This window comes from Malaya genurostris, chromosome 2 (genome assembly GCF_030247185.1).
Source record: "Malaya genurostris strain Urasoe2022 chromosome 2, Malgen_1.1, whole genome shotgun sequence".
NCBI lineage: Eukaryota > Metazoa > Arthropoda > Insecta > Diptera > Culicidae > Malaya > Malaya genurostris.
In genome coordinates this window covers 291,128,968-291,147,960 of record NC_080571.1, presented here as the reverse complement: position 1 = coordinate 291,147,960, position 18,993 = coordinate 291,128,968, and the positions used below count along the sequence as shown (strand labels likewise).

The 18,993-nt window shown below is 40.2% G+C and overlaps 1 protein-coding gene across 1 annotated transcript; it reads right to left on the bottom strand.

The window, feature by feature from the left end:
• Window positions 1-13,281: 13,281 nt before the first annotated feature.
• On the bottom strand, window positions 13,282-18,723 carry LOC131429268 (uncharacterized). Its single transcript, XM_058593319.1, has one exon. The coding sequence runs from the start codon at window positions 18,721-18,723 to the stop codon at window positions 13,282-13,284; it is 5,442 nt and encodes a 1,813-aa protein (XP_058449302.1).
• Window positions 18,724-18,993: the final 270 nt, after the last annotated feature.

Genomic DNA, 18,993 nt, shown 5'->3' with positions numbered 1-18,993 from the left:
AAAATGTTTAGATTTTCAAATCTAAAATATTGATTCCATCATTTCATCGGATTCAATGCATTTTAAACTGTTCTGTTCGATTGCCATTCGTGAAAAGAAAAAAAAACAGTAAATGCATTCAGTTCATATTTTCGATTAACGTGCATGCCTTGGTTCATGGCTAGGCATAAATTAAACGAGAAAAATCATCTGGTGATTGTGATGATATCCCCACCAGCAGGAGGAGGCTGCTGGATCTTAACTCGATCCATATGGATTAGTGTGTTGTTCCACTTCCACCACGGATGGGCGTTTCAGTGCACTCAGAACTTGCTTACATTTCATATATACGGCGATTAAGCACAACGATAAATGCAGCTACAAAAAATCAAACCGAGAGCCAAAGTCAGTCAAAAGAAGGAGGTATGAATAACAACAAACCAAGTCTATCGAACTTCAAGCGAAGTTCGAATGATGCGGAGTTTTATAGCCCGTTGTTCGTTGTGATAACTCTATTCAATTTAACACGATTAAACAAATGCATTACGCCAGTGGGAGGCGGATGGGAGCAGCTCCACCGAAAAAAAAACCGAGACCAAATAAAAATGCAATCTGGAGACAAATGGAGTACATAAGCATAGTTTTATATTTAAACATCACGACACAGTACCACACCGAACCCGCCAACCGACCGAGCAACGATCAACGGGTAAATGAGATGTGGTGAGGTGGTGTCCGGGTCGGGAAACGCTGGTCGATGCTACGAGTTCAGAGTCATCGGCGAGTGCGGTGCGTTTGTTTGCTGAGGAGTCTCCGGCGGGTGCAGATCCACAGTGAGTGTGTCAGTGAACCCGTTTTCACGCTGCACGTGCCGTCCTCCGGCGGTCGAAATGTTGTGCCGTACCGCCCTGATCCCAAGGCAGACCAGTGCCGGTGTGACTTGCCATGGTCCGGAGAAAGGACACGGGGAACTCGGTTGGTCGGGTGTGTCGTATCGAAATCAGCCACTGTCAGAGCTACATCACACCCAAAGAGCATGTAGGTGTAGAAGTGCATCGTGTAGCATTTCTTCAGCGTGCATACTGCATACAGAATCGGCCGAGTTCGAGTTCGAGCTCGGAACTTTTATCGTCGCTACACATCACTGCCATCGGCAGTGAAAGTGCTAACCGAAGTGCAGTGGTGCTGCACCCGAAGCATATCGGTGCAACAACTGCACGGGTAAAGTCGTCGCGGCCACCGAAGTCAGTTGCGATGCAGTACTCGTAAGGGTTGGGCGTACTTTCGGACCGCGTTCGAATGAAGTTGGGACTAGTTCATACGGTTTGCGTATGTAGGTTCAACTACTTGCAACGGATAGTAGACCCCTTTTTGCTAAAATTAACTTAGGCCTCAGATCCCCATCAACAAATTCCTTTGAAAATTCAATTTCTTGCTTTTTTAAATATTGATGTAAAATACTTACCAATTTCTGCGGATGGTCAAATAAACACAACTTTTTTAGCGTAAATATTTCAAATAACAACTTATATCAAACAATAGGGCGTCGATTTAGAGACCTCGTCGACCCCCATAGTCAGTTTTCATTTACGTCGACCCCCGCAAAAAGGATATCGACCCCAAGGGGTCTATATCGACCACTTTGGGAAGCCCTGGTCTAACGGTTGAAAAAAACTACACGGATCAGCCCCATGGGGTTGTTCGAGCCATTGATGTGGAACATAGCAACCAAAATATCTAATTATCTACAATAAAACAGTTCAATCAATCGTCACACTTTTGAATCCGCAATTGCACGAGAGTTTGTTTAGATTGATCTTGATTAGGAACCAACACCGAATATCGTTTGTCTTGATTTGTGTATTTGTTTTATAGAAGACGAAATTTCACCAATATCCCGAATGTATGCAATTGTATCTTTGTAATACTTGCGTTACGGATTTCGAACCAACGCTTGGGACCTTTTTTTCTCTTGTTTGTCCAAGTCATCTTTCTCGGAGAAATCTTATTTTGCCCCGGGCGCCAAATTTTTTCTCAGAATTATCGTGCAACAAAATAAATTAAAATGTTTTGCATGATAAAAAGCATCATTCGAACAACATTTTGTAATTTTTTCGTGGAAAAATATTGAGAAATAAGTCCGTGAAGAGGTATTTTTGAGAAAGCTTTTTAAAAATCATGATTTGCGGTGTCCAATGTATCTTAGCACAGACTTAGCAGAAATGAACAAATCAAAGCAGTTAAGTTAGAAGAAGAAATTTTTCTACACCCCAACGTTTCTGTTAGATTTTTTCATTTTTTTTTCATTTTTGGTGGTTGTTTAAATTCGAAAGTACGATTTTTCACGAAAAAAATCCGCCAGCTGTAAAACCTTCCCAAAGTAACAAACAACGAAAAGGCAAACTTTGGGGTCTGGTTTTCATATATAGAAAGTGTGCGCTAAATTTGAAAAAAAATGGTGCAGTAGTTTTAGACGGACTTCCAAAACCTGCTTTCGAGAAAAACACGTTCAAAGTTTTTGGCTATAAAATCGAAGGAAACAGTTTGAGAGAGAGAAAGTTTGCATCACCGGGAGTACAAAGCGGTGTATAAGTACTGCTCTCAAAAAGTCTAATTTCATTTTTTTGTTTGATACGTAGAGTTAAAAATTTTCAACAAATCATATTTTTTCTTTGGTATTTTGTTGTTATGAAACATTGAAAGAGTGTTTTGTCAAGTTTTTAAGTCAATCGAAGCAGAAATCTTTGCCCTATGCGTCGGGCTCTTATTTCTTCGCAGTATGAGATAAGCAAACTTGCTGAGTTTTGCTCCGATAGGCTTGAACATTTCATATGAAAAAGGCAGAACATTTCTAACGCATTGGTTTGGTGCCAAATCTCACTGAAGTGGCGGCGACGAATCAGACTTTAGACTTTATAAATGACAATAGACGCTTCTTTAAATACTCTGCACGATATATTTTCTTGTTTCCATTCACTTTGCCATTTGTACCGCAGCTGCAAGTGACTTGCCATACTAAGACTCATTTTAGCATTTCTACTTGTTCTATATGAGTTTTTAGCACTTCAACCTCTTCTCCCACACAAAATTTTCGGGTCTTTGCTTAACCCATTTTAAATATTTTTCCCACAGTCGTAGCAACTAACATACGGATAGAAAAAGTGGATATTTCAGCATTTCACAAACATTGGTAACGTTTGTCGAGCTATGCTAAACAATAAGTGTCCGGAAAATATCGTGAGCAAACTTAATTTTATTATTGCTGATTATAGATTATTTCACAATGCATAGATATCCATGTTTTTGAATAGCCACTAATACTTTATTGTCCACACACATTAAATAGCCACTAATACTTTACAGTACCTCCAAATCCAAAAGCTTCTGGAATAGGAGATCGGTTTATGCATAATGCAAAGCCTGGACTCTGTCTGAATTATATAAATTACTATTTGAAGTTACTTGAACGTGATGAATATCATACACATAAAATTAACTTTAACTTTACTGAAATTAGATCAATTCACATAACACATGGATCAATAAGTCCCGAGACTAAAGCAGAGATGGCGCTCGTAGTAAACCAGTAACCACGTCTTTCTAGAGTACTAACCTTTGCTTGAAACGGGTCAAAATTTTAAGTCGATCCGACCAGAAACAGCTGAGTTATCGAGGTTGGAGTAAAGTCGTTTTGTAGTTTGTTTAAAAAATGGAAAAAACCGAGTTTCGTGTTTTGATAAAACATTGTTTTTTAATGGGTAAAACACCGTGCAAGCGAAACCATGGATTGAAAAATGTTATCCGGACTCTTGTCCATCAAAAGCAACGATTTGTCGGTGGTTCGCCGAGTTTAAACGTGGTCGTACCGACACAAATGACGCGAAACGCTCGGGTAGACCTGTGGAAGCCGTTACACCGGAAAATGTGAGTGAAGTGACAAAAATTATAATGAAAGATCGTAAAGTGAAGCTCCGTGAGATTGCTGAGATGACACAGATATCATATGGAAGTGTATTTGCTATTCTTCATTAAAAATTGAGCATGAAAAAGGTTTTTTCCAAGTGGGTGCCGCGATTGCTTTCGATGGAACAAAATCAGCAACGAGTCGATGATTCAGAAAGCAGTTTATCGCTATTTACTCGCAACAAAAAAGATTTCTTGCGTCGTTACGTGACCATGGACGAAACATGGATACATCACTACACTCCAGAGTCTAAGCGGCAGTCATCTGAGTGGCGCACAGCTGGCGAAAGCCGTCCGAAGCGTCCGAAAATGCAGCAGTCAGCTGGCAAAGCCATGGCGTCAATTTTTGGGATACGCATGGCGTGATTTTCAAAAACATGGTATTGAAAAATTTGAAAATCGTTGGAACTATTGTATCACCCTAAAAGGTGATTATGTTGATGAATAAAAAAAAATTTTGCAAAAAAAAATTTGTTTCCATTGCACAGTGGTCCGGATCCGCAATTTAGGGGGACAAAAACATTTGTGGCTTAGCCTTATACTTTAGAGCTATGATGTCATCGGAACAAATGATCAGTGAAAGATAAGCCATATTTTGAAGCATATGGTATTAGGGTGGTTCTAATTATTAGGGTGATCCAAAAATTATTTTCCGTATGTGTTGAGATAGAGGACTGCATCCTTCGGCAAAATTGTAGGAAAATTTATATCAAGCAACTTTGCCGAAAACACTATTGTAGTATCTCTAACGGTTTTAGTGTTACAGCTATTTTACTAGATCAACTTAGAGTGTTCCTAAAAAAATGAGGTTTTTTGCTCTAGCTTTCTTAATATTCACTTCTCGATTTTGGTGTCTTTGAATATCTTTTAGAGTTTGTTGAAACCAATTTTTTCATGACTAGCGCATTCAGGTAGCGTTTTCTGAACCGAAGTTATGAGCAAAATTAGTTCAAAAACAGATCATTTTTAAACTGCTATATCTAACATTGGAGCAAACGAAAAAAAAATCGGTTTCTTTCATTTGATAGAAAATACTTTCGAGCATGTTTATAGAAAAAATGGCGGAGGAGATATTTTTTAAAATTTTTTAAATTGTGTTCAAACATTGGGTTTTTTTATTGAAAAATGCTCTATCATGTAAGACATTTATTAGCTATACATATTAAAATAAGGTATTGCTGTCTTCTAGCGTGTTAAAATTAAAAATGTTAATTCAGCTGCATAATCGGGAAGATGGAGTACACTCACGTTGGTTGTTACTCTATTCGATAATGCTATTACAGGATCAGACGTTAAAAGAAATCGTTTGAATACATCCTCTAGATTCACTAAACGATTGAAGTTCTGCGGATGGAACTGCCTATACTTGCGAATTGATTTATTTCGACTCTCTTGCGCTTCCTCACTGTACATTATTTGCTATCTGTTTGGTTCCCTTGCGATTGATTGTTGAGCAAGAAGGCTGGATAATCTGGACCAAAAATCATCCTTCATCTGTTTCCCTTTGCTGCCCAGAATAATAATCTTTCAAAAGGAAAACACGGAACTAACAGCAGGAAGTGGACAAAGTAAATGCAGAAATTGCAGAGCTTTCTCCCACAGTACTGGGGAAAGTATTTGTATCAACGAAGCTAGTGTTCTGCCTGAACGATACGAAAGTGTTAAACGACATAACAGGCATACACTCCCAAGCTTGGTACATATGCAAGCGCTCAGGAAAAGCTTTGAATTTTTCAAGAACTGAAACAAATGAGAAAAATCCAAACAAATATCAATTTGGAATTTCGCCTCTACACGCAATGATTCGATCTATGGAACTTTGGCTAAAAGTGAGTTATTGTTTGCATATTGAGAAACCGACATGGCGCGTGTCCCGACAAAATCAGCATGTCAAGGAGCAAGAGACAAACATACTAACGGCATTAAAAGAGCAGCTAGGGTTACGTATTAGCAAAGACATCATATTAACAAGACATCCAGCTCGCACATTTCCAGAATAAATCATTGGAAACATCCTTTTTCGCGAGCATGGTGCCCTCAGATGAGTCCGCATCGAATCTCGTACATAGAAGTAGGGAAGAGAAATGTCAAATTCTTGCGCGCAAAAATAGCAGCACTGCGCACCCACACAATTGACATGATATGTTGAATGTGATGCCGTGCGATGGCGTTCCTATACTGAAGATTGATTTCGCTCCAAGCTGACAGGGTCTGGTATTGGTGAACCATTACCTGGAGGAGGCAACTCGAATGATGGTATCTGGGAGCAATTCGTTCAATTTAACCATCGTGGACTTGTAAATCGGTGGTCTTGGTAAAAGAGTAGTTTTTTCTTCGACATATGAGGACATTTTTCCTTGATTTTTGCATCCAAACGATCTAGCAACGTTATGTAGTATTCTCAAGTTAGTCGAAGAAAAATATACAATGATAATCCCAAAATACTGAAACCATACACTGACTGTTGTGCCTTTGCACGATTCGCCATGTTTCATCCATTGTCACATATCTTACGCAATTTCAATTTACAATTATATATGAAAACGACCATTGGAAAAGGTCCCAAGTGCATATGACAGTTTCTATTTGTTTATTTTTTCTTTCGATTATTACGGTCCAATCAGCTATCCTTCCATCTAACATTAACTTTCGATGTGCACTGTAGCATTTATGGAAAATTACTGGAATTTGCCGCAATAATTAAAAGGTAAAGTAAACAAAGAGAAACTGTTTTTTGCACTTGGCACCTTTTCTAATGTTCATTGAGATATAACCAGTACGTGGACTTTTTATCTGTTTCCTGGAGTAACCACTTCAATTGGACGACCAGATCGTTCACCACCATCGTGACTGTACGGAACTAACAGCAGGAAGTGGACAAAGTAAATGCAGAAATTGCAGAGCTTTCTCCCACAGTACTGGGGAAAGTATTTGTATCAACGAAGCTAGTGTTCTGCCTGAACGATACGAAAGTGTTAAACGACATAACAGGCATACACTCCCAAGCTTGGTACATATGCAAGCGCTCAGGAAAAGCTTTGAATTTTTCAAGAACTGAAACAAATGAGAAAAATCCAAACAAATATCAATTTGGAATTTCGCCTCTACACGCAATGATTCGATCTATGGAACTTTGGCTAAAAGTGAGTTATTGTTTGCATATTGAGAAACCGACATGGCGCGTGTCCCGACAAAATCAGCATGTCAAGGAGCAAGAGACAAACATACTAACGGCATTAAAAGAGCAGCTAGGGTTACGTATTAGCAAAGACATCATATTAACAAGACATCCAGCTCGCACATTTCCAGAATAAATCATTGGAAACATCCTTTTTCGCGAGCATGGTGCCCTCAGATGAGTCCGCATCGAATCTCGTACATAGAAGTAGGGAAGAGAAATGTCAAATTCTTGCGCGCAAAAATAGCAGCACTGCGCACCCACACAATTGACATGATATGTTGAATGTGATGCCGTGCGATGGCGTTCCTATACTGAAGATTGATTTCGCTCCAAGCTGACAGGGTCTGGTATTGGTGAACCATTACCTGGAGGAGGCAACTCGAATGATGGTATCTGGGCCCGTAGATTTTTCAAAGAATATAACACAGTAGCGCAAATCATCGAGTTAAATGGAAATATACTTGAACGGTTTTTTATAATCTTAACGTTGATAAACAGCAATGTGAAGATTTCGGTACCTGCTTTCCAGGAGTTTACTGAACAAACAAGAATTCGTTTTGTGGAGCTGTATGGATGGTATGCTCTGTCGCCAACCGTGCATAAACTTCTGGTGCATGGGACTGCAATTATAAAACATGCTCCTATTGGTATGTACAGTAAGGAAGCGCAAGAGAGTTAGTGAAGCTAGAGAATGTATTCAAACGATTTCTTTTAACGTCTGATCCTGTAATAGCATTATCGAATAGAGTAACAACCAACGTGAGTGTACTCCATCTTCCCGATTATGCAGCTGAATTACCATTTTAAATTTTAACACGCTAGAAGACAGCAATACCTTATTTTAATATGTATAGCTAATAAATGTCTTACATGATAGAGCATTTTTCAATGAAAAAACCCAATGTTTGAACACAATTTAAAAAATTTTAAAAAATATCTCCTCCGCCATTTTTTCTATAAACATGCTCGAAAGTATTTTCTATCAAATGAAAGAAACCGATTTTTTTTTCGTTTGCTCCAATGTTAGATATAGCAGTTTAAAAATGATCTGTTTTTGAACTAATTTTGCTCATAACTTCGGTTCAGAAAACGCTACCTGAATGCGCTAGTCATGAAAAAATTGGTTTCAACAAACTCTTAAAAATATTCAAAGACACCAAAATCGAGAAGTGAATATTAAGAAAGCTAGAGCAAAAAAACTGATTTTTTTAGGAACACCCTAAGTTGATATAGTAAAATAGCTGTAACACTAAAGCCGTTAGAGATACTACAATAGTGTTTTCGGCAAAGTTGCTTGATATAAATTTTCCTACAATTTTCCGAAGGATGCAGTCCTCTATCTCAACACATACGGAAAATAATTTTTGGATCACCCTAATAATTAGAACCACCCTAATACCATATGCTTCAAAATATGGCTTATCTTTCACTGATCATTTGTTCCGATGACATCATAGCTCTAAAGTATAAGGCTAAGCCACAAATGTTTTTGTCCCTCTAAATTGCGGATCCGGACCACTGTGCATTGTTAGTCTAGGGACTTATTGATCCATGTGTTACATTTTGTATGTAAATAAAACATGCATAAATTGCTATCATTAATACTGTTTTGATGTGGAACACATCTTTATTTGGGGGCTATCACGTTTGGCATAAAGTCGTTTGACATGATACCGTTTGGCATAACGCCGTTTGGCATAATAGTTATTTGGCATAATGGTCTTTTGTTATAACAGTCATTTGGCATAACAGATGAACATGCTGCTTAATGGAAATTGTTTTTATTTACTGAAATTTTGTAAGGTCTAATGCGGCTACGCCTCATCGTTTTTAATGACGTGCTGTCTCGGTTTCGTTTTTAAACTGCACTACACCGGTGCAATGCTACACCATGGCATAATTAAACAAACGAAAATGATGAAAACATAAACAGTAACCCTTGACTACAATAAACGATTCTATTGCACAGAGCTGCATCGAACTTTTGATGAGTGCTACACCAGTGGTATCGATGTAGAAAAAGTGTAGCACTGGTGTAGTGCAATTGATAAAAACGAACGGTTTCAGTGCAGCTTTCGCTACGCCGGTGTAGTGCAATTTAAAAACGAAAACGACATAAGCAGACTCTCGTGCAATTCCGGATTCAAAAGTGTGACGATTGATTGAACTGTTTGATTGTATATCATTAGAAATTTTGGTTGCCAAGACAGCTGACCCGAAAGCACGTTTCTTTTCGAAACTTTAGTAACTGTTATGCAATCTTAAATGTTGTCATATGCATTTTCCCTTAGCTTATAGTTATCAGCTGAAATTTAGAAAAACAAAGTGTAACTATTGTACTAGCCCAAAATGACCAGCGATAATCCTACGCTCATTCCATCCGGATATTTGAAACATATAAGCCTCAACATGCGGAAAGTGCGTTGCCCTCAGGCCTGAACAAAGCCCATTCATCCCTTCAATCATCACTAAACGAGTAGTTCATTGATCTCTCCCGCGCAGCCTCACAGGTGGCTGCTACCTGCACAATATCTGCGCGCCCTATTATTTAGGTTTAGGCATTTGCTTGCTGCGGAAGGTGTAGTAGAATCGATCGCTCATTGCTGCCTTTATTCTCACGTGCGTCATTCGGGAAGGGTTAGGTATAAATTGTAATCGGTTGAGGTGATTATGGAGCCTGGCTATTGTTAGATGCACAGAAATTTTCGGATCAAGCACTTTTAATTTTTTGATCGTTGAATAGCAGCAATTTCGGTGCAACCATTTACGTGTTCATTGAACCATTCTGGATGCGTGCTTCCTATAATTTGATACCGTGTGAAGATTTCCCTTCACCTGGATTTGCTGTGAGATGTGTTCTGTCAATGATCTACTTTCGAATCAAAACCAGCAAATAAACTACTAATCAAGTTGACACGGAATGTTATTTAGTCGACTTTCGTTGACTACCTCATTCACTATTAATTGATCCCTATATGTTTGCCAAAGTTTGGTCCCATATAACATGTTTCGAATTGTACTGGCAAACCAATTCGAGACCTTGGAGGGTAGCGATTTAATTTGCGAAAGTCAACGTTCGGATCGTTGACCTGCAGAAAAGACTGGCTGCAAAACTACATTCACCAAATTGCGTAATATTTTGGCCTCTACTTGTCCCAAAAATGGTACAGCTATCACTTTGTCGTTTCGATTCTTGTGGGTCTGTTTTTTGTTTCCAGTCCGGTGGAGCACCCAGCTGTGGTGGTAACGACGAGAACGAGAGCATCTCATTTGAGTATTTACCTTTCCAACAAACTCGTTGTGGACCTGTCAGTTGATGATAATGGTTGGTGTAGGTTTCGAACCGAGGGAGAGTCTGCGATTCTTTAATATTTCGAAGAAGCCGAAGAATTTCCTTTCACTAGCTTTACGTAAGTGATCGTATCAATCGATAAGACTTTTTTAGTGTATTTAAAATTACTGCTGTCCTAAACTGTGATCGAGTGACTTGGAGTATACTCTGGACGAAAGTATCTTGTTATCGTTTCGATAATTGTTGGTTCATAGTTTGAAAGTTGTATGACTTACCAACCCCTTCAGGTACGGATTGGGTTTTCAGTAGAAGCATTTTAAGTCGGCAGTTCTCTCGTTTTTAGTTGAATCTCATAATTCTCAGGACTAGGATTATTTATTTGATTATTATTTTAATTTATTTTGTAGCTTATTTCATCGCTTTTTTGCTAGCCGGAGACAAGTAAACGGATAGAATATTAATAATAATCACTTGAGAGAAAAATCAATCAATCAATCAAAGAATTTAATCGTCTTGTATAGAAAAACACTAAAATTTTTTACCGGAGAGCAGTTTTCTGAGATCAGTGAATAGCCAGCAGTCACTGTGGGCCAGAACTGGACTATATGGTGGATGTGGAAGCAATTCGTTCAATTTAACCATCGTGGACTTGTAAATCGGTGGTCTTGGTAAAAGAGTAGTTTTTTCTTCGACATATGAGGACATTTTTCCTTGATTTTTGCATCCAAACGATCTAGCAACGTTATGTAGTATTCTCAAGTTAGTCGAAGAAAAATATACAATGATAATCCCAAAATACTGAAACCATACACTGACTGTTGTGCCTTTGCACGATTCGCCATGTTTCATCCATTGTCACATATCTTACGCAATTTCAATTTACAATTATATATGAAAACGACCATTGGAAAAGGTCCCAAGTGCATATGACAGTTTCTATTTGTTTATTTTTTCTTTCGATTATTACGGTCCAATCAGCTATCCTTCCATCTAACATTAACTTTCGATGTGCACTGTAGCATTTATGGAAAATTACTGGAATTTGCCGCAATAATTAAAAGGTAAAGTAAACAAAGAGAAACTGTTTTTTGCACTTGGCACCTTTTCTAATGTTCATTGAGATATAACCAGTACGTGGACTTTTTATCTGTTTCCTGGAGTAACCACTTCAATTGGACGACCAGATCGTTCACCACCATCGTGACTGTACGATCTCATTTAAATTCAGCAAGCCAATGGATGGAGCAGAACGTTTCCTGAATACTCTGTCTTGCTAATTCTAGTTCTATCTACGAACTTAGAGACAGGTACAGTTTTTTTTCTCCAGTAGGCATAAAACCTCCTCATATTTTGTATCAACAGATTACAGAATATCCAAATGATACATTTCATGTTATTAACCATTGTAACTACATAACTAAATTCCTAAAACTAACGATATATTTTTAAGGAGATAGTGTTGGAGAAAACAATTACCTGATAGTATCACGGGTTAGATGAAAATCGAACTGACTTGAAGAGCGATTAAACAGTCGGCACATACTGACATACGTTGTATCTAGTAGAAGAGTTGAAAATCATCAGCATACGATAACTTATTGCGTTTTAGCAAAATGTTTAAATCGTTTAGGTAAAGTAGAAAAATATATGGTCTAAGAAAAACTCCGGAGTTGACAGTAAATGGAGACGTAATGCAATCTTCTACTTTCACTGACATGTCGCAATCAGTTAAAAGCACAGTCAATTAAGAAAAGGTCCATTGAATCCGATGTTTCTTCTCCGAAATCACTGGTTACTGTTAACAATGCCAGCTGTTCAATATAGCACCAACGAATATAACGAACCAACGGACAAAAGGTACTTTCTTTAAACAATGAAAGATCACGGGTGCTGATCTAAAACACGACCGATCGAGATGAGAATTTTATTGCTACTGCTGTTACATGCTTTTTGATTGCCTTATATGCTATCAAACTTATCGTTTTTGTTTCTACCTGCTACTATCACACTGACTTGGTGATAACTAGAGAGAATGAGATCCTCTTCTCGCGATCATCAGTGAGGCTGATGATCGTTGTAGGGTGGTTGATTATTTAAGGTACCAGATTATTTTACATACCGGCCGCCTTGAAATACGCGGGTAATTTCAACATATCTATCCATTTATACATACGAACTAAACTAATACCACTAAAACTAGCTTTACAATGTTTCATTCTGAGGAATTTGATTCTGTGGCAAGGGATGGAATCCTTCTGCTACTGTTGTATCGCTGATGATCCAGATGATTTATTTACACGGTGATCGATTGAACTGGTACTGTACCGATGGATGCGCGTGCACTCCGATGTACCGTACCGATGGATGGATGGTGCACTCCAATATTTTGAAGCTGAAGAACGACGATTCTAGCAGCCGTGACGTGATGACTAACTGAAACAGATGAGAGACGATTTTTTACCAATATTAACCAATTTTCTAACGACTTCCCTGAAGCGGAGGCTTGCGCGCCTCCGCGGGCGCCTTCGCGCCGATGACGTTGACTACACATTGATGACACATGGAGCCTTGTGAAGTAGTATCCACGATGTTACGAGTTGATCTACCATAAGATCATGACAACGAATCCACTTCGAAGATTAACTGAAGGGTTGATAGTTGCTGATTTGAGTGAGACTCTTGACGAATGATGAGCAGCAATTGTACGACAGTTCCAAGGGATCAGCGATCCCGCAAGGGTGGATGAGCACTATAGGAGACAAACATTCCATAAGTTTTTTGCAGTTAATTAAAACACAAACACTTAACTGGTCCGCGGGAGCCAGTTGACTCCCGCAGGCGACACTGCGCCTTTGTTGGAGGAAACTCAATTTTCCCCTCGTACAGATGTGTTATCATTATCGCAAATGGGCAGAGGACAAATCTTAGAGATGCCTCGGGAAAAGCTACCATACTTTGTTTTGACAGTAACAACCCTGATGTTTCCATCGTTTCCACGAGTGATACTTGTTACACGTCCGAGAGCCCATTTGAGTGGAGGAAGGTTTTCGTCCTTAACTAAAACCATCGTTCCAACGAAAAGATTTTCTCGCTGTCTTGTCCATTTAGTTCTACTGTGCAGATTTGATAAATATTGTGTAGGCCATTTATCCCAGATATGCTGTAGACATTCCTGTACTCGTTGCCATCGTGATAATCGGGGTTCCGGAACTTCGCGGAGGGCTGGCTCTGGTATAGCGGTTAGCGGGCGTTGTATCAAGAAATGCCCGGGCGTCAATGCTTCGAAGTCTGATGGATCGTTACTCAACGGCTTAAGTGGTCTCGAGTTTAAACAGGACTCAATCTGCGCCAGGACTGTCTGCAACTCATCCGGGGTTAGGATTTTCAAACCAATGACTCTTCGCAGGTGCTGCTTCATTGATTTTACAGCAGCCTCCCACAGACCACCAAAGTTCGGAGTTCTTGGTGGTATAAAACGGAATTCCAGACCGGAATCCGCTGCTTCAGATAAGATTGATTGCTGAGATTGCTGCGATAAAAAGGTTCTGCGAAGCTCGTCGAGTTCTCGTTTGGCACCAACAAAATTGCTGCCATTGTCACACATTACGATTTCGGGTATGCCGCGTCTTGCGACGAATCTTTTAAGAGAGGCCAAGAACGCAGATGTTGTTAAATCGACTACCATTTCGATATGCACTGCTTTCGTTACCAAGCAGACGAATATTGCAGCATAATATTTCACAGGAACCCGTTGTCGATTAGGGTATTTGATCATAAACGGACCACAAAAATCAACACCGACACGAGCAAAGGGGGGAGCTGGAGTCACACGCTCTGAAGGTAGGTCCGCCATCAGTTGATCGTGAACCGTCGGTTTATTTCGAAAACAAATTACACAACGGTATACAGTCTGCCTTGCTAGACTACGAATGCTAAGTGGCCAAAATTGATCACGAACTCTAGCAATTAGTAGTTGTTGGCCTGCATGCAGTAACTTGTGATGATAGTGCAGCATTACTAGCATTGTGAGTGGATGATCTTTATCGAGTATAATCGGATGTTTTCGTCCGATTGAAATATTAGCATTCTCTAGTCTGCCACCCACGTGAAGAACACCATCCTGTAGCCTTGGGTGAAGAGAGTTGATGCGAGATGACGAACTCACTTGACCGTTTCTTTGCAAATCTTTAATTTCTTGATGAAAACGTTCTCGCTGTGCGATCCTTACTAGATGGAGAAGAGCCGTATCTAGTTCAGCACGTGTTATAATCCCATAACGACGTTTGTTGTGGTCAGATTCCTGTGCGTTATGTTTGAATCGGAGTAACCAAGCTGTGATTCTTATAAGACTTGACAACGATGATTTAAGACCGAATATTTCACTTGGTGAAACAATATTGATTGTCATGGAAACGCTCACGTTTTGTTCCAACTCCGAAGGATCGATTTCATTTTCTGTCACATTTACCACACCTGGCCAGCTGGTTTCATCCTTGCGTAACCACAACGGTCCGTACCACCAGAGGTAATTTCCGCTTATCTGATCTGCAGTTACACCTCGCGATAACATATCGGCTGGATTCTCCGTACCAGGCACATGATTCCATACACCATCTCGAGTTGCGTGTTGTATTTCTGACACTCTGTTTGCAACAAACTGCTGCCACCGTGACGGACTAGAAGACAACCAATATCGAACTATCATTGAATCAGTCCAAAAGTACGGACGTGCAATTATTTTCAGACTAGTAGAACACTTTTCGTAGAGATGAGCGAGTAACAAGGCAGATGATAATTCCAACCGGGGAATTGACTGTTTTCTTTTCCGTTTTCCCAGGTCCTCCATTGGGGCAACTCTAGATTTTGCCACTAGCAAATGTGATGAGAAACTTCCGTCAATCTGCTCACATCGCAAATATAAACATGCTCCATAAGCCTTTGTGGAGGCGTCGCAAAATCCGTGAAGTTGAATGGAACGACAATCTTTGCTGAATGCGACCCAGCGGGGAACCTTTACGTTGACTAGATCGTCCAAACTTTTCCGAAAATCTATCCATTGTTTCTGGAGGTCGGCTGTAAGAGCATCGTCCCAAGATACCTTCTGCTTCCAGAGGGACTGGACGAATATCTTAGCCGAAATGACTATTGGACTGACTAGTCCAAGAGGATCAAATATTCGGGCCAAATCAGATAGGACAGTTCGTTTGCAAATTTCAGAACAATTCCACGTTGGAATCTTGAATTTGAAACTATCTAATCTAGGCTCCCATACGAGACCAAGCGTTTTTATGGTTGCGCTTGAATCGTCGAGCTCAAATGATGTTCGATCATCCTTGAATTCATCGGGTATCCGCTTTAGAATCGTTTTACAGTTGGAACTCCATTTTCGAAGTGTGAATCCACCGCCACCAAGTAGTCTCTGGATATCCTCGCACAAACGAATACCATCTCCGATGTTGTCCACGCCAGATATCATATCGTCGACATAGAAGTCATTTGCTAATACTCTAGCCGGCTCTGGAAATTTACTTCCATCAAGTTCAGCTAGTCGGGGTAAACATTTAGTTGCAATATATGGAGCCGAAGCAGTCCCGTAAGTAATGGTGCTTAACTCGAACATACAAATAAACTCATTCGGAGTGCTTCTCCAAAAAATACGCTGCAGACGACAGTCGTTGGGCTGGACTTGTATCATCCGATACATTTTCTCAATGTCTGCAACTATTGCGAATCTATGCAGTCTAAATCGCAACACGATTGATACGAGATCGTCTTGTACTGTAGGCCCCACCATCAGGGCATCGTTGAGTGACGGTCCATTATTGGTCGAACACGAAGCGTCGAACACCACGCGCAACTTGGTTGTTATGCTGTCCGGTTTGAGAACACAGTGGTGTGGTATGAAATATTGAGGTGCTATGCATTCTTCATCCTCTAGAATTTCACGCATATGTCCAAGTCTATGGTATTCCTCCATAAACTGTGTGTACATAAGCTTAGTTGTAATGTCGGTCGCTAAGCGTTTTTCTAATGAGAGGAACCGTTTAAGAGCTGTCTGTTTTGAATCTCCCAATTGAGCAATAACGTTGTCTCTTTTAGGCAGTGATACAACAAATCTTCCAGTACAGTCTCTTATAGTGGTGCGGTCAAACCAAGTTTCGCAAGCCGATTCCTCGACGGACAGTATATCGGTTGAGTGGCAAGTTTCTAGCTCCCAGAACTTGCTTAATAAATCATTAAGTCGTTCACTACATGTGTTGGCTACCATTGGTCTACAATGATTTGGGTTATCCGAAACCTTACCACTTATTATCCATCCAAGTTCTGTGTTTTGCATCACAGGACCCTGGCTCCCAAGCCTGATCTTATCCGTTATCATTAAATCAAAGAACAAGCCAGCACCAATTATCAAATCGATCGAACCAGGTTCAGAAAACCTTGGGTCTGCTAATACTACATCTTTGGGCAATACTAAATCGTTCACAAGAATCCTTGAAATTGGAAGATTTTGCGTGACTTGCGGTAAAACATAAAAAACTTCCTCTTCTGTGAAACAGGATACTCGGGATCGAATACGAGCGATGACGGATTGTTTGCAGTTTTTCGTAGCTTGTCCAATCCCACTGATCGAGAGGATTTCACGGGAGCGCTTGAATCTAAGCTTCTGTGACAGATTTTCCGTCATAAAACATAGCTGTGAGCCACTATCAAGCAAGGCTCTAGCTAAGGTGGAATTCCCATAATGGTCTTCAAGTATCACGAGAGCAGTTGCGAGTAGAACCGTTCGTGATGCCTTGGTTTCAAAAGCAGAGAGAACAGCGTTGTGACTAAAGGTTGTGTCTGGATTGGGTGGCGTCTGAGCTTGTTTGCTTGACGTAGGAAAGTGCAATGAATTGGTATTGATTCGATTAGATAATTGCTGATGAGTTTGTGTTGGGTTCTGTGTGTGTGAGGTTGATGGTGTCTGAGTCGTGTGTGGGTTTTGCGAGGTCAATTGCGGTTGTTTGTTCGGTAGTACTCCTGGTGCGTTGCTGCCAGGCTGTGTTGAACCTTGATGCAGCATCGTGTGATGTTGTTGACCACATAGCCGACAGGATCCACGAGAACAGGATTTGGATACATGACCACGAGACAAGCAGTTAAAACACAATCGACTCGCCTTTACTGCACTCCTCCTTTCATCTACCTTCATGGATTTGAACTTCCTACACTGGAAACCTTGATGCTGAGCTTCACCGCAAAACGGACAACCTTCTTGAGCTGAACTCGTGTAGCTGCTGAAAGATCGTGATGATCTTTTCAATTCATGCGACTGACAAATTGAACGATCGGAAGTTACCGACTGAAGAACGATACAATGATTTTTTAGGAATTCTAATATAGCGGAATATCTGGGCACATCGCGTGATCGATGTTCTGTCTCCCATAAGCGAAGTGTTGTGGTGTCTAGCTTACCAGCCAACATATGTGCTAAGATAGTGCTCCAATCGGGCGTATTTTCACCAAGCTTATGTAACATTTGCAAATGTTTGTCAAATTCGTTTATTACGTGGTTTAACGATCCGAAGCTCTCCTTTTTCATAGGTTCGATTGCTAGTAGAGCATCCAGATGGGATTTAACAAGAAGTTTTTTGTTTTCATAGCGAGATTCTAGGCGTCTCCAAGCTATAGAATAGTTCGCGGCCGTCTGTTCTATCGAAGAGATTTCCTGCAGCGCTTCTCCTGACAAAGACGTTCGTAGGTATGTGAACTTGTCTATGTCGGTAAGCTGTGTATTGTCTGATATCAAATTCTTGAAGGTGTCTCGGAAAGTGATCCAATCGCGCAGATTTCCGCTAAATGTAGGGAGCTTGAGTTCAGGAAGTTTGACACGCATCATTGAGAGAGCTTGCAAACGTTGATTGGGTGGTTCTGCTGGAACAACGAAGGAGCTGGATCCAGGCGGATTCAACAGAAGTTGAATCGAATGTTTCAACTGAAAGTATTCATTTATGAAACTCTTTAGAATCTCTTCGTTTTCCTTCTCTTTTTTGGCTCTCGTTCGGGCTATTCTAGTTGCCAGAGCTTCTTCTGATTCATCCGGATCAACAAAATCCTCTCCAAGGTCTTGGTCTTCCATAACCAGATCAATACGCATTCGAACTTCACAAAACAAGTTGTACACTTCATCCAACTTATTCATACGCATTTGTAAGGATCCCTTATCGCGCCGCTCTTGGTAATTTCTAACGAAGTCTTTCATCACATCTATCACGTTCTGTAATTGCCGTTCCTGCTTGCATAGCCGTCGCAACTCATCGTTCGGCATATTGTACCCTTTTCACTTGCACTTGCCTGTAATTGACCGACCGAAATGATTTCCGAAACCGTATAGAAATTGACAAACCCACCGACTAGCAGACAATCAGAATAGCGAAATATCGCGAAAATAATCAATCAACCTTGAAACCAACAAATCAGGATTATCAATATAATATAATCAAACTCAGAAATGCAACTTTATCGATTTTATTATTTTTTGCCACGTGCAACCTTTGTATAAATTCACAATGGCGGTCGTCTGATCATGCATTCAGAA